Raw genomic sequence first — 17,700 nt, forward strand, 5'->3', positions numbered from 1 at the left:
GAGTAACATTGCATAAACACTATTATTTTTCAACAAAGGGGGAGGCTTTTATTTATAGGAAAAATTGAGCTCCTAACCAAACAAACTGATTCTAGAATTTTCCAAATCAGTTTGGTCAATTTTTGACCATTTTTAGGTTAGTTGAGCTAACTTTTTGGAACTAGACTTGAATTAGAAGAGAGGAGAGATGAAATATCTCAATTTTTGAAGATTTAAAACTCAATTGCATATATGAAGTAGGTGCCTCATTCATGAGAGGAGAATCCCCATTGTGAGGTGTCAAAAATCCTTTTTTTAAGCTTTTCCTTTGGTCCTTAGTCCACTCTTCATCTTATGTGAGTATTTACTCATTTTTTGGGGGTGATTTTCTTTATTTCTTCTATTTATCTTCTTCATACATTTGGATGAATTTGATTGGCCCTTCAAAACCTTAATTTAAAATTTTTTAAACATCTGGACCCCTAGGATAAGGCCTCTTAAATAAATTATACTTAATTTCTAATGCACCTTCTCTAAAAATCTTTTTGAACTTCTGTTTTGGGGGAACTTATTTTAATAAGAAGAGATATTTTTCTATCCCAAAATATTCAAAATCTGAATATTCTCTCTCTAGAATATTTTCTCTCTCTAGGCCAAAACAGGTAGAAACAAGATCTTTTATATTTCGGAAGAGGGAATTGATTACAGGGGAAGATGCTGGACATCTTGAGAGACTGGGGAGGAATCTTACAACTCTTTTGAAATAAAAATAAATTCCTTTATGCATCTTTCTAAGCATAAAATCAAAATTAATGAGAATAACTCTTTTGAAATAAAAATAAATTCTTTTATGCATCTTTCTATGCATAAAATCAAAATTAATGAGAATAACTCTTTTGAAATAAAAATAAATTCCTTTATGCATCTTTCTATACATAGAATGAAAATAACACTTTTTAGAATTCACAAACGGAGGAATTCCTCTTTTTCCTAATTAACTATTTATGCATAAACATAAAAATTAAATTTTCCATGATTATAATGAGAATCATTCAATTAATCTAGGATGATTAATCCTAGAATATGGTAGGAAGTCCTCTTTTCATATTATGAATGAAAATGATTTATGTGTTAATTTTTTAAAAATTTTACCATAGCTCCGCTCTGCTATTACTAATAAATCTCAATAATTTGAAAGTATAAAGTTTACTAATATCCCTATGATTAGAATGACCATTAATTGGATCATTATCAAATTATGGACTTGATTCTTAATTTTTCAATAAATTAAATATTATAAAAGCATTAAAAAGCCACTTAGTTGGCCTCAATTAGACAAGCATAGAAATTACTTTTAGATTAGAGAATTGCTTCATGAGAGAAGCTTCATTTGAATATAGAATAGGTCATAGGAATGACCATTATTTGGGGGGGAGAATGCTTAAAAAACATTATAATTTAAGCATAAATAAAAATTTATGTGTTTTATCATTACAATTTCATTAAAGAACTTCAATTGTATTCAAAAGCCATTCAATTGAATGCTTCTCAAGCTTGAGAGGGGTTGAGAAGAGAGAAACATTTAGAGATTAAAGAAAAAAATCCATAAACCACATTTTACCTTCTAGATTGCTTCATTCTTTGATCAAAGTAGAGGCCCCCTACCAATCAATTGGTTTGGTATGTTGATGAAGTCTCCAAGGAAGATTGAAGAGAGAGAGAAGCTCCAATCTCTTCAATTTGTAGAGGGTTTTTAGAGGATAATAGAAAATAAGCTTATCTTAGAGTAATACCGGCATAGTTTGGTTCACATATGAGAATACAAAAGAAACTAATGGCAGCTTACGAGAGCCTCAGCATGGACATCGACACCCTAGATCGATCGACCATCCGAAGGGTTAGTGTCCCCAAACAAGAAGATGGCTACAGCTGTGGGTGGAGGGTTGCACTTAATGCAATGTTGCTGCTACGAAGCATTTTTCAGCTCCCTTCAGAGGATGTAAGCATTTTCAGCTCCCATACGCATTTGTGCTCTTGTTTATCTTCTTATATATTGTCATGTTGATCTTATTTATGCCTTGATGAATTGTGATGGCAGTTTCCATCAATGTCTCGCTACGTGGACCTAGACGTCCAAACGTTTAGGGAGGAAACGATTGCGAAATTGATCGAGGTCGCTGAAGTTATGCCTCTAGACGGGCCAGTGGACTTCATCCCGCCCAATCCACGAGGGGGGATAGGCCCCCCTGAGCCTCTTACATGGGCTCCATACTTGGGAGAAGAGCCCTGGCTCCATCCTGAAGCCGATACCTATGGGTTCCAGTAATAAATAGTTTTTTCCTTCTTCCAACAAATGTATGTTTGTAAATATGCAGCTATACATGTATTGGAGAGAGAACATCAAATGTAAATACACTTATCATTTGAAAATCAGAGGATCAAATTTGCTACTGTGTTCCTTCACTGCTTGCTTTCTTACTTTAAGCCTTTTTTGTGTACATAAAAATTCAATTGGGGAATTCTTGCCTTCATTACATTGTTTTAAACAATAAAGCATTACAAAAGCAATGTTCTGAATAGATAAGTTTATTGCATATGGAAAATACATTGTCACCGTATACATGGTCACATCATATATCTTCTAGTGCCTCCAATTCATGTGGGGCTGCAACATCTTTACAAATGATCTGATGCTCTCTTCTTTTACTTAGCTTCCGACCATCGAGCTTGAAGCAAAATTGATCTGGAGGATTCTGAATAGCTACTTCTAATTCCTTCCTAACATATTCGAGAGTCCAATTCTCTTCCACTTCCAATGTCAAAGATGGGTGACCCTGTCGAATCATAACTATATCTATCAAGCAAGAGTGGCTGCCATCTCTTGTATCTTGGTCCATGCTTTCCCAGTTGTTGTTGATCCATCGCCACCTTCTATAAGTAAATGACATGCACAGATGTTGCCTGGCAATATAGTATCTGATTCCAAAATATCATTAGGATAATTTTTCGAGTATAATCAAATAAGCGTTGTAACTGTTTCACAAAAATACATTTTAATGTTTTAACACTCACCGAAATGCAATGTCGGAGGTGTTCAATCGACATTCGATCAAATCATCTCCCTTTGATGATTTCACTCTCCAACCTTTGTCAAACAAATGATCAAGCCAGGCTTCATCTACATCTTTGCACACAAAAGTTGTTCTAGTTTTTCTCAATTGTTTACAATCAGAAAATAAATGAACAAAGCATGCAATTGGAACAAACAAACTTAAGTGCACATTTCTTGCACCAATGCTAGGCTTCATAGCACATTTAATATCATTAAACATTTTGGTCCTGTATGACTCTATCACTTCTGTGTCAAGCAATGGCCACTCAGGACTATCAAGTGCGGGCAACGGAATACGTTCCAACTTTCCATGTCGACTCGATTGAGTGGGCAAGGTATAAAATGAGTCATAGAAATATCACTACAAGGGATTGGGTTCATACCCGCGCTCCTAGCCGCTAAAAATGACTTGTGAAAAAAAGTAGCGGGCCCGTGTATCAGCGCGTGTACCATCGCGGCCAGAGACATGCGTGTAAAAGCGCGTGTATGGCACCTCTCAGACGCGCATATACACGGGTGTATAGCCGCGTTTTTTTTAACAGACGCGTTGATACATGTGACTATACACGCTTTTTTTTATTTAGACGCGCTTGTACACAGGTCTATAGCCGCGTCCTATTCAGTTCAAATGTCTCAGACGCGTTTATACCTGCGTCTATACACGCGTTTCTTTAATTTAGATGCGCTTATACACGCGTAAGTACCAGTTTTGACGCATTAATACACGCGTATTTTCCAGGGTATCCGCGTAGATACACGCGAGTTTTAGCAGTTCTGACGCGTTTATACACGCGAACAAAGAGCAAAAAAAAAATCCAGAGAGTGCTATTTGGTGCCTGAATACTGTTCCAGCATTCCAGCACCCAATAGCACTCTCTGGTTTTTTTTTTTGTGCATTAGACCATCCCATTAGACCATCCACGAAGAACATATGCACGAGGGAGATTAAGACAAGAACGACATGAATGCATACATTGTCAATACACGATTCAAGACAGACATGAATGTAATACTATCGATCAATCAATTCAATATTACTATCAAAATTTCATACATGTATACAAGGGAGTCCATATCTCGAAGTAGCCCATGGCTTGAGTTTACAAAAAAATATATACAATCACATCCTCAATATGGAATGTGATACTATAAGTCTGAGTACTACTCAGACCCAGATGATGACTCGGTGCTCCCTCCATGCTCAGATGAGCTCACATCGGTCGGAATGTCCGAGGAGTAGTGCTCACGTCCACCCTCTGCAGCGGCGGCCGGTGGATCATCAGCAGCTTGTGCCTGTTCAAGTAATATATAGTATATAAGTATATATATATGCAATTCAATAAACCAAAACCATTCGTTTAGAATTTTCAAGTACCTGTCGACCGTATGGTCTCATGGCCATCTCAAACTGCGCGTCCGTAATACGTCCCTCGGCTCTGAAGATGGCCCACGTGTCACGTTTGCTATGCCGGCGAGCATACGCAGTATCGTGGGTTGTGGGCTTCCTCCCCGTAACCCGTCGCTGTATCATAATCAACACAATTTGTAAGATTAAAACAATCATAGAATCAATGAATTAAGTAAACAATCAAATAAAGTGGCAAGATACTTACGAACTCTGCCTCCCATGACTCGACGCCGCCAGATCCGAAATGCGAAGATCCAATGGTCTCCATCTGGATCCGTCGTGCCTCCACATGCTACCTGCTCTTCACGCCACCCTCTGCTCGTTTCTTTGCCTCCTTCCACTCGCGTTTGTGTGCAGTGGTGGCAGGTTTCTCGGCAGGATAGCCACCCGCAGCTACATTTAGCCGGTCATCGTACGCGAGTTTTTTAAGGTGAGATCTTTTATTACTTAAGATCTCCCTTATTCGCGTCCTTCCCCATACATCCGAGAATGTAGCATGTGGGGGATTGGGGTACCGACTATGTACAGCCTCTATCACCTCCCCAACTAATCGGCTATTTTGATCTTTAAATTTAATAAAACAATTTCTATATGAGTTTGATACTACCCCACGCATGTACTCCATTACCTCCCTCCCCCTCGCATCCATCACTATCCCGCCCCTATCCGTCACATCATAGCAGACCACTCTCTCTATCTCTCTCATCTCCTCCTCTTCCGAACTGTCTCCTCTAACTCTTCTCTCTCTATCTCCTCTCTCACCGCGTGCCCTACTACCTCCCCCACCTCCCCCACCAAAGCACCCGCCGCATCCTCCACTCCCACTCTTCCTACTGCTGCGGGTGGAGTCACGACTGGGGGATTGTCTACGTGACGGTGGCTGTGAGCCCTGACGTGACGGTGGCTCTGAGGGAGCACGTGATGGTGGCTGTGAGGGTGTACGTGAGTGTGTCTGGGACGAGGTATGTCTCCTCGGTGGACGTGGAAGAGGAGAAGCTGCATGCCGTCTCGTCGGACTCGGAGGAATAGACGGCACTGGAGTGCCCTGGTGGATACTCGCAGTAGGGGTATAGACACCAGGCAGGGAAGGAGGGGGATGGGCATACATATACTCTGTAAGCTCAACCGGACCAGGTTGGCGCCCAAAATGATTCATCATCTCCATCAGCCAATTGCTGTACGCAAATGGATCGGATGAAGAACCTGGAATATCCATAAAGAACCTGCAACAAACATCTTCATGTACATCATGGGCTGTCTCTTGACTCACACGAATATCATCATTCAAGTCAGTTGTGTTGCCTGCAAATCATGAAATCTAAAACGCCGCAGTCTCGTGCAGAAACGCGTGTATAGACCCGTCCAGAAACGCGTGTATACACCCGTCAAGAAACGCGTGTATACACCCGTCCAGAAACGCGTGTATACACCCGTCAAAAAATGCGTGTATATTCGCGTGAACAGACTCTGCAGACAGGTTACACGCGCTTTTACACGCGTTCCTACACGCGACCTGCGAAAAAAAAATTTCGAAAAGACCGACCCCCGACAAAGACAGACAGAATGTCCTTATAAAAGGAGCCCCTGTCAGGATGCAGTAACCCAATCGTGTGCACAGAAGCAAAAGGACAAACCCAAAGAGCAAATAGCATAAAGAAATCTGACAAAAGAGACAAGGCACAGGACAAAGTTACTCACCTCTGAAAAAGTGAGTCCTCTCTGCTCCTTCTCTGCTCCCTCCTTCTCCCGTGTGTGTGCTCCTTTCTCTGCTCCCTCCTTGTTGTTGGAAGAGGCGAAAACAGGCGAAAACGCAAGCAGAGTCGATTTTTTAGTTCAAAATCTATATTTGGGGGAAGGCGGACTATTTTTAGTTTAAACATACCGTCGCGTTTATATTCGCGTGTATAAACGCATGTATTTTTGCGTGTGTATATTTTAGCTGCGTTTATACACGCGTTTTGCAGAACTTACCCGCGTTAATACACGCGATTTTTAGGAAGTAGCCGCGTTAATACACGCTATTTCTAGGAAATAGCCGCGTCAATACACACGATTTTTATGTTTACATTAAAAACATATTGTGATTTTGTGTTTTCTGATTTTTACACAGGATGTCATCAACCTCTTCAAGCAGTTCTGGGGAAGATGAGACAATGCGTCATCGTAATCGCGATGTGTGGTTGGGACAACGGATCAAATGTATGTGTAATCGATGTCAAGGGTGCATTGTACGAGCACGTCGAATTACCATGAATCACATCTCCATGTATGGAGAATGGAATCAAACAGGTTTAGAGGTGAGTAGATGTAAATTGATGGTATTCAAATGAATCATGGTATCCAAATTAAATTAATAGAGCTGTAATATATAAACTCGCTCTAATTGAAGCAGGATGCAGTACCACACCCTAACATGGTACCCTACGCGCGACGAGAGCACGTAAAGCGTCGACGAGATGATGCTGGAGCTTCGGGATCTATTGTCAGAGATGAGTGGGAAAGGGATGACAATAGCCCTGCACCCCACGAAGTTGTGGAAGAGGAGGTGCTTGATGATATGGTGCGGAATCTTTTTAAGGATGATCCCAAAGGTATGGACGACGATGATATGGAACAAGAGCATCTTTATAAGGCTTCATCGACACCGGTGTTTGAAGGGTGCACATTCTCAGTTTTACGTGCTTCACTTGAACTACTTAATATACAAACAGTTTATGGATGGAGCAATGCAAGTCTTGACGCATTGTTGAAGTAAGCATTCTAACTTACAAATTTGAATTAGTGGTTTAAGGTTTAGGATTAAAGACTAATTATAATTGATGATATTGGATGCAGGCTATTATCAAATATGCTTCCAAAGGAAAATAGGCTTCCCACCTCAAGAGACATAGCGAGGCGCTATGTGACATCTCTTGGAGGACTGGATTATGATAAAATACATGCATGCGTCAATGATTGCATTCTGTTTCATGGGACGCATAAGGAGGCTCTACATTGTCCCACTTGTGGTGAAGCAAGGTACAGAACAGATATGAAGAGTTTTGATGTACCTCATAAAGTCTTGCGACACTTTCCTATAATTCCTCGTATCAAACACATGTTCAGGTGCAAATCCATAGCAGAGCTCATGTCATGGCATTCCTCACATCGATCGGATGATGGCATGTGGAGAATTCCCGCAGACACTCCTGCTTGGAAGCATATTGAAGATGAGTGGCCCAGCTTTAAAACAGAGTCCAGAAACTTGAGACTTGACCTGGGTATGGATGGAGTGAATCCATTTGGTTTTAAAAGCACCGCATACAGCGTGTGGCCAGTTGTGTTGGTGAATTATAACCTTCCACCATCAATGGCGATCAAGAAGGGACATCTTATGTTATCCCTTCTAATTCCAGGAAAACATAAAGTGAAGCATATGGATGTTTATCTTGAACCACTGATTGATGAGTTGGAGGAACTATGGAGAGGTGTTGTGGTGGTGGACATTAGTAGGCCTCCCTCCTCTCGACACTTCGACTTAAAATGGGAGTATGCACGAGGATGCATGTCAAAGGTACATAGAACTAATGTTTTGCATTAGTTGTAAGTGATTTGCTTTTAATATTTATTCACATTGCTTACACAAATATTGCTTCTATTTTGGTCCAGTGCACTATGTTCAATGCTATATGGTGTGAAGGCAAGCATTTTCGAACACAAAGAATTGATGAAAAGAGAAATACACAAGATTGCGGTGTCATTAGTAGCTTTGAGGGAGCTAATGGAAAAATGGATGATTATTGTGGCATAATCCAAGACATATTTAGGCTTGACTTTCGTCGCTTCTTTGTGTATGTTTTGGATGTCAAATGGCAAATGAACGTGGTGGAAAAAGGGCCTAATGCAACGATAAAACGCCATGCAAGTGGATATGTAACTATTGACTCTACAAAGTTCTGGCAAACAAAGAAAGATAGGCTCGTATTGCCACAACAATGTGAGCAGGTATGCATTTTTTTACTAATGTGTTTCATGTACATATATATCGAAGCTCGCGTACCCCTTGACTTTTGATATGCTAATTAATTACTGTACTGTGTGTATTTGAGTAGGTTATCTATCTACCAATGGTGCATGACATCAAATGGTGGTACGTCATCCCTATTGCACCACGTTCCAAAGTGATGTATAATACATTCACTGATATGGAGCATATGGAGGATGTAACAAGCCGCAATGAAGATGATGTCGAACATGCCATTGAAGATGTTGTGATCGATGATCAAGAAATAAGAGATGATCATGATAATGAGGATGAGCATGCCATTTCTCATGATCATGAGAATGACCCTACCATTGAGGATGATGGTGATGTTGATGAGGATGATCAGGACATCGATACCATTATCAATGGAGTACAGAATATCGATAGTGGAATAAATTTAATCGTAGCCTTACCAATTGATCAAATGGATATTGATGTTGTGATCGTTTGGCAAGGATGGATCTTATTGAAGATGAGATCGAACCCTAACCAATCCGTCACTGTATGTTCTAAATTGATGACATTTCCATCATCTCATATGCATGATTTATTTTTGAATATATTTCATTGTTGTAAATGCATGTAGTGGGATTGTGTAATGATGTATACTGTAATGTACTATGAGATGGTTTAAGGAAAATAGTTTTTAATTTTGTAAAGGAATTCAGTTTTTTTTGAGTTTTTCTCTGCCATGCGTGTATTAATCCGTGTATAGTAGCGTGTATTTATCCGTGTATAATAGCGAGTATTACCCCGTGAAATATTATCGTGTATAGGTGCGTGTATTACTGCGTGTATATAGACGCGTTTATACACGCGTTGATTAATGCAAATATACACGCGAACTTAAATGCAAAAATACACGCGCCCGATTCTATTCAAATACAGGCGCGACCATACACGCGTTCGTAATTTATCGCGTGTATGAAACGCGTGTATGGCAGCATTGTCTTGTAGTGTATGTTCTACTTCTTGCGAGATCACTTGACCTTCATATTGAAGTTCCCCCACCTCACCATGTACGACATTCAAGAACCCCGTCAAGCATTGTGCAGGCTCCCACTCCTGAAGATTGGATGGGTACAAATCTGTGCAAGGCAGAAAAATGTATATCAATCACCTTATTTGCAACATTGAAATACAAAACACAAGCACTTACAATGTGGTCTGTGTCTTGGAAGTCCTTCCAATGGTCCCACGTTGATCTCTTTTTGCATGAATACATGCTGGATCAACACTTCTTTGACAGTTTTCCCTCCTGGTGCCATCTTAAAGTCAAGGATCCTTCCTTTCCAATGTTTGGCCAAGTCTTCAGATGCCTTTCCCTTCACTCGGTAGTGGCCTTGTTTTCCTGGCTGCATAGTGACCCAAGAGTACTTCCTGTATACTTGGGGAATCCATTCTTCGTTCTCGTCTTTTATGTTATACAACACAACAGATGAGATACTGCTCCTTGCTCGTTTCAGTCCACTTTCGGGTGCCATGATAGATTAACAGACGTATGAGAAAGAAGAAGTAGCAGAAAGTGGATGACTGGGCTAACCGCTTTTGTGGATCAAGGAGGGAGGATGAAATGAGGGAGGGTGTGTTCTTTTGGGCGCCAAAGAAGAAGTAGCAGAAAGTGGATGACTGGGCTAACCGCTTTTGTGGATCAAGGAGGGAGGATGAAATGAGGGACGGTGTGTTCTTTTCGGGTGCCATGATAGATTAACAGACGTATGAGAAAGAAGAAGTAGCAGAAAGTGGATGACTGGGCTAACCGCTTTTGTGGATCAAGGAGGGAGGATGAAATGAGGGACGGTGTGTTCTTTTGGGCGCCAAAGATGTTTCAAGATTCAAAAGTGGAACCAAGTTGAGGGAATAACCGGGAGAATGTGTATCTATCTATTCCAAGCATTCAAGCTTCATTAGTTCTAGGGGTGGTGGAAAGAATTTTTTAGTGCTCCACGTCTAACACAGGAATGTGGAAAACATTCTTTTATTGTGTTGGTTTCTGACAAAAAAACGGTTTTAAATATTTTAAGACAAGGTGATGGTTTTTTTTAATATTTCATGAAGATAAGAGTTTCTCCACGTTTTGGGTGGGTTTGTACAGAGGTCCCACCACCGGTGAATCTCGTTCGTAGATTACATGTCACTCAATCTATGTGTCTATTATTATATTATTGTTGAAACAGCCCTCTTTTGAGTCCAGAATTTTCCTAATGTCAAAAGCCTTAACTAACTGAACTAATCTGACCGAACTCGTAAGTTCCATAGTCAGATCAAGGGACAGATTGCACTTGGATCATAGAGACCAATGCTTTTTTCCTCATCGTCGAGAGGCACAGCCGTTGATCCTTTTTCCATAGAACAATTTTTGTCCGAGATTTACTTCATCTATCGAACTAAATAGAAATTGAGTCTCGATTTACGGATCCATCAGTCCACAACCTAACTTTATCCAGTCCCATGGGTTAGCCAACCGCCCAACCACTCTAGTGATGGGATCCAATTTAGAATTTGGTTAGGTTTTGTCCCGGGTACCAGGGAAAAGAGTTCCCATGCCCCCTAGCCGGATATTCATGCAAATTTAACACCAGTCATGCCACTTACACACCCAATATGAAATTGCCTTTTTTCACAGATTCAGCCATCTTTAAAACAATCATTTAATGAAATCATAGTATCACTGATCACAACCCTCCAAAATATCCGATTGAATCTTAATTTCCAATCATTCCTTCATCGGAGTATCTATGGCATCATTGGCAACCAGAACGCTCAGTCCACTCAGGGGCCTTTTCAATAGTTCCTAGCTCATAGTACCCGGCAATATAATCACTTGTAAAAATCAAGATGGAATCTCCGTCGAAGATGAGCAAGATCAACCAACAGATCCATATAAAAGAGCCATGGACTCATCCGTTGAGGACCAGCAAGGTCAGTCAACCAGATCCATGCCCGGTTCCAGAAAACAACTCTTACTCCTTGTTCCAATATCTTCCACGACGCATGTGTGGGTATCTTCGGTGACCCAAAGCCCGAGCACTGTCCTCTAGGATCCTTCGCAGGTCACCTAGCGCTTCACTCATAGGCCGCTTCCTTGGTCCCTCATCCACCGTACCGGAAGTTCACCATTTAAATTGAACCGAGGCTGGTCAAGACCTCGGCCGACCTTGCTACGCGAGACGTCCTCCGTTGACTCTCCGTCAACTGTTGCAACTTTATTAGGTAGGTCTCAAGACAGTCAAAATGCTTCCCCAGCATTCTTGACATAAAACAGTCATTTACAAACAGTTCACAATCACAGTTTCTATAATGAACTCTCGTCTTTCCACATTATCTCTCATCAGTCCACATTACTTATTCCACATTCCATTCATATGTATACTCATTCTCATCCAATCACATCATTTTCCATCTCATCCACCACAGATTCATTCACATCACATATCATATATTCATATTCACATCATTTTCCATCTCATCACCACAGATTCATTCACATCACATATCATATATTCACATCCCAATTCGCATATCATCACATCTCATCCATTCACTCATATCGACGACACATCATTTCACATACACATTCGCATTCATTATTCTACATACACATCCACATTCGTACATCCACATCATACATCGAATTTCACATCCGCATTCATACATACACATCCATATCCACATCCATACATCCACATCCACATTCATACATCCATATCCACATCCACATCCATACATCCATTTCCACATCCACATCCATTTCCACATCCACATTCATACATCCACATCCACATTCCATATCTACATCTATACATCCACATCCATGTCCACATCCATACATCCACATTCACATTCACATCCCATACATCCATATCCACATTCTACATTCATATATCCATATCCACATTTCACATTCATACATCCACATCCACATTCACATTCATACATCCACATCCACATTCCATATCTACATCTATACATCCACATCCATGCCCACATCCCATACATCCATATCCACATTCTACATTCATATATCCATATCCACATTCCACATTCATACATCCACATCCACATTCACATTCATACATCCACATCCACATTTCATATCTACATCTATACATCCACATCCATGCCCACATCCATACATCCACATTCACATTCACATTCACATCCCATACATCCATATCCACATTCTACATTCATATATCCACATTCTACATTCATATATCCATATCCACCTTCCACATTCATACATCCACATCCACATTCACATTCATACATCCACATTCCATATCTACATCTATACATCCACATCCATGCCCACATCCATACATCCACATTCACATTCACATCCCATACATCCATATCCACATTCTACATTCATATATCCATATTCACATTCCACATTCATACATCCATATCCATATACATACATCCATACATCCACATCCATTTACATCTATCTGATTCCTATCACATCTTATCACATCTATTTATAGAATGTAGGAGAATTCTAATTTTTTGATATAAAGATTCTTTACGCATCTAATTAGGCATAAAGATAACTTTAGTAGGAATAACACTTTTATAAAAATCCTTTTATACATCTATTTAGGCATAAGTTCAATTTTAAGGAAAATAACACCTTCGAATTAAAAATAAACCTTTTATGCATTTTACTATGCAAAAATTCCATTTTAATGAGAATAACACTTTTAAAATAAAAATAAATCTTTTATGTGTCTATCTAAGCATAAATTCAATTTCAATGAAAACAATACTTTCGAAATAAAAATAAATCCTTTTATGCATCTATCTATGCATAAATTCAATTTCAATGAAAATAATACTTTCGAAAATAAAAATAAATCCTTTTATGCATCTATCTATGCATAAATTCAATTTCAATGAAAATAATACTTTCGAAATAAAAATAAATCCTTTTATGCATCTATCTATGCATAAATTCAATTTCAATGAAAATAATACTTTCGAAATAAAAATAAATTCTTTTATGCATCTATCTATGCATAAATTCGAAATTGATAAGAATAACTCTTTTGTAATAAAAATAAAATTCTTTATGCATCTATTTATGCATAAAATCAAAATTGATGAAAATAACACTTTTGGATTAAAATAAATTCTTTATGCATCTTTCCTTGCATAAATCCAATTTAGTAGGAATTATACTTTTAGAATAAAAGAATTTCTCTTATGCATCTAATTTATGCATAAAATCCATTTATGATAAAAATCACACTTTTAATATAAAAATATATCTTTTATGTATACTTTTATGCATAGAATCAATAATGATAAAAGTAACACTTTTATAATTAAAAAAATATTCTTTTATGCATACTTTTATGCATAGAATTCAATAATGATAAAAGTAACACTTTTCTAATAAAAAATATATATTCTTTTATGCATACTTTTATGCATGGAATTCAATAATGATAAAAGTAACACTTTTATTAATAAAAGAAAATTATTCCTTTATGCATAAAAATCTTCTATGCATGAAAAAGACACTTTTAGAGTATAGAAATGATAGGGAATACTCTTTTAGCATAATAAAAGATAATACTTATTTCCAAAAAATCTTGCCATAACCTCCTTTGTATGGCTGACCATTTTTTAATTTTTTCTACTTAATTTTTCTTAAAAATTAACTCTAATTGATTTAAAGTAATCTAGAGTAATCAAAATTCACTTATAAAAGAGAAAACATTATAAAGATTTTGATTCTAAGAAGAGAGAGGGGAAAAGCCTTTCGATCAAGGCATAGTGTCCATTTATCACTTCAAACAATCATAAGAATTAGGAAAGCATAAAAATCACTAAAGAAAATTACAAGATCTCTACTTACATAATTTCTTGGAGCTTTCCTTTGGCTTGATGGTTTGAGGGTTCTACTCTTGTTTGTAACAAGAGTGGCCACCAATCTTTGGAAGAGGGAAATGTCAAAAAACTAGTTAAATATTAAAATATAAATTCACAGTTCTTAGCTTGGGAGGAGTAGAGTAACATTGCATAAACACTATTATTTTTCAACAAAGGGGGAGGCTTTTATTTATAGGAAAAATTGAGCTCCTAACCAAACAAACTGATTCTAGAATTTTCCAAATCAGTTTGGTCAATTTTTGACCATTTTTAGGTTAGCTGAGCTAACTTTTTGGAACTAGACTTGAATTAGGAGAGAGGAGAGATGAAATATCTCAATTTTTGAAGATTTAAAACTCAATTGCATATATGAAGTAGGTGCCTCATTCATGAGGGGAGAATCCCCATTGTGAGGTGTCAAAAATCCTTTTTTTAAGCTTTTCCTTTGGTCCTTAGTCCACTCTTCATCTTATGTGAGTATTTACTCATTTTTTGGGGGTGATTTTCTTTATTTCTTCTATTTATCTTCTTCATACATTTGGATGAATTTGATTGGCCCTTCAAAACCTTAATTTAAATTTTTTTAAACATCTGGACCCCTAGGATAAGGCCTCTTAAATAAATTATACTTAATTTCTAATGCACCTTCTCTAAAAATCTTTTTGAACTTCTGTTTCGGGGGAACTTATTTTAATAAGAAGAGATATTTTTCTATCCCAAAATATTCAAAATCTGAATATTCTCTCTCTAGAATATTTTCTCTCTCTAGGCCAAAACAGGTAGAAACAAGATCTTTTATATTTCGGAAGAGGGAATTGATTACAGGGGAAGATGCTGGACATCTTGAGAGACTGGGGAGGAATCTTACAACTCTTTTGAAATAAAAATAAATTCCTTTATACATCTTTCTAAGCATAAAATCAAAATTAATGAGAATAACTCTTTTGAAATAAAAATAAATTCTTTTATGCATCTTTCTATGCATAAAATCAAAATTAATGAGAATAACTCTTTTGAAATAAAAATAAATTCCTTTATGCATCTTTCTATACATAGAATGAAAATAACACTTTTTAGAATTCACAAACGGAGGAATTCCTCTTTTTCCTAATTAACTATTTATGCATAAACATAAAAATTAAATTTTTCATGATTATAATGAGAATCATTCAATTAATCTAGGATGATTAATCCTAGAATATGGTAGGAAGTCCTCTTTTCATATTATGAATGAAAATGATTTATGTGTTAATTTTTTAAAAATTTTACCATAGCTCCGCTCTGCTATTACTAATAAATCTCAATAATTTGAAAGTATAAAGTTTACTAATATCCCTATGATTAGAATGACCATTAATTGGATCATTATCAAATTATGGACTTGATTCTTAATTTTTCAATAAATTAAATATTATAAAAGCATTAAAAAGCCACTTAGTTGGCCTCAATTAGACAAGCATAGAAATTACTTTTAGATTAGAGAATTGCTTCATGAGAGAAGCTTCATTTAAATATAGAATAGGTCATAGGAATGACCATTATTTGGGGGGAGAGAGAGAAATGCTTAAAAAACATTATAATTTAAGCATAAATGAAAATTTATGTGTTTTATCATTACAATTTCATTAAAGAACTTCAATTGTATTCAAAAGCCATTCAATTGAATGCTTCTCAAGCTTGAGAGGGGTTGAGAAGAGAGAAACATTTAGAGATTAAAGAAAAAAATCCATAAACCACATTTTACCTTCTAGATTGCTTCATTCTTTGATCAAAGTAGAGGCCCCCTACCAATCAATTAGTTTGGTATGTTGATGAAGTCTCCAAGGAAGATTGAAGAGAGAGAGAAGCTCCAATCTCTTCAATTTGTAGAGGGTTTTTAGAGGATAATAGAAAATAAGCTTATCTTAGAGTAATACCGGCATAGTTTGGTTCACAGATGAGAATACAAAAGAACGGTGGTCTATTTATAGGTAAGGGAGGCCACTAACTGAGTCCAACTAAGTTCTAGAATTTTCCAGCTTCAGTTTGGTTGAATTTGGACAAGTTTTGGACCAGTTTAGCTCCCTTTTTTATTTGATTTGATCTAGGAGAGAAGAGAGATAAAAATATCCTATTATTTTTTAGTTTAAAACTCATCCACACATGTGGAATAGGTGCCTCCTTGAAGGGCCCCCTTCTCCTTACCAATATGTCAAAAATGAATGATTACTCTAAAATATCTCATTTTTTTAATTAATACTTCATAGTTTTTAACTAATAAATCTAGTACTTAATCAACTCTTCATCTTATGTGGGCATTTACTCATTTTTGGGTATTTTCTTTTATTCTTTGGATTTATCTTATCCCAACACTTGGATTAATCTTATTGGTCCATAGGAACGTTAATCCAAAATTTTTAAAAAATCTTGACCCTTAGGATAAGGTCCTCTAAATCATTTTTAATTAATTCCAATTGCACCTTGGAAAATCTATTTTGATTTTTTGTTTCAGCGAAATATTTTTTTGATATTTGAAGAATTTATTTATCCAAAAATATCCCAATATTGATTTACCACTCTCTAGAAATTTTTATCTCACTAGGCCTAAACAAGGAAAAATAATATTTTCTTGTATTTAGAAACATAGAATGATTACAAGGGATTAAAGTAGAGGCTTATTTGTTATTCAGGCTGAGGAGAAATCTTACATCCTCTCCCACTTGAAAAACGCGAGATATCCTCATCTCACAAAGTGGGGGTAATCCTTCGCCAACTCTTCTTCTTTCTCCCAGAGGTGGCATCTTCTAGAGGGAAGAACTTCCACTTTACTCAGAATTCTCTGAGGACTCTGCTCCTGAGAATCTTCTCTCGAACATAAAGGATTTCCTTAAGGTTGGAGTACCATCTGGCCTTGAGTCGGAGAGATCAATTGTTCATCATCAAGCATGTGACTCGGGCTAGGTACATACTTCTTATGCAAACTGACATGGAATACATCATGTACCTTGAGATGGGGAGGCAGAAGAAGTTTGTAGGCTAGATCGCCCACTTTCTTTCTGACAGCATAAGGCCCACAGTATCTAGGAGAGAGCTTCTTGTACTTCCCTAAGGATAAGGAACTTCTTTTTGGTCGTACTTGAATAAAGACCATATCTGACTCTTCAAACTCTCTCTTTGACCTCTTTTTATCTGCATAATGCTTTTGGCTGTCTTGCTGCCTTTATATCTTTACGGATTGATTGCATCTGCTGGTCCATGTCATCAAGCATTTGTCTGGACATTTCGACTCTGATCAATGCGTCAGACCAAGTCATCGGT

At 37.5% G+C, this 17,700-nt stretch overlaps 1 protein-coding gene across 1 annotated transcript in view; it reads left to right on the forward strand.

Annotated features, from left to right (window-relative positions):
• The first annotated feature begins 6,912 nt into the window (after positions 1 to 6,912).
• LOC147603554 (uncharacterized) overlaps positions 6,913 to 17,700 on the forward strand; it is a 37,920-nt gene continuing 27,132 nt past the window's right edge. The window contains exons 1-2 of the mRNA XM_086795935.1: positions 6,913 to 7,250; positions 7,335 to 7,537. Of these exons, the coding sequence (XP_086652061.1) occupies positions 6,913 to 7,250; positions 7,335 to 7,537 (541 nt within the window). The remainder of the gene's footprint in view (positions 7,251 to 7,334; positions 7,538 to 17,700) is intronic.

The sequence above is a fragment of the Cibotium barometz genome, chromosome 63, assembly GCF_041138505.1.
Source record: "Cibotium barometz isolate CiBa-2024 chromosome 63, ASM4113850v1, whole genome shotgun sequence".
Lineage (NCBI taxonomy): Eukaryota > Viridiplantae > Streptophyta > Polypodiopsida > Cyatheales > Cibotiaceae > Cibotium > Cibotium barometz.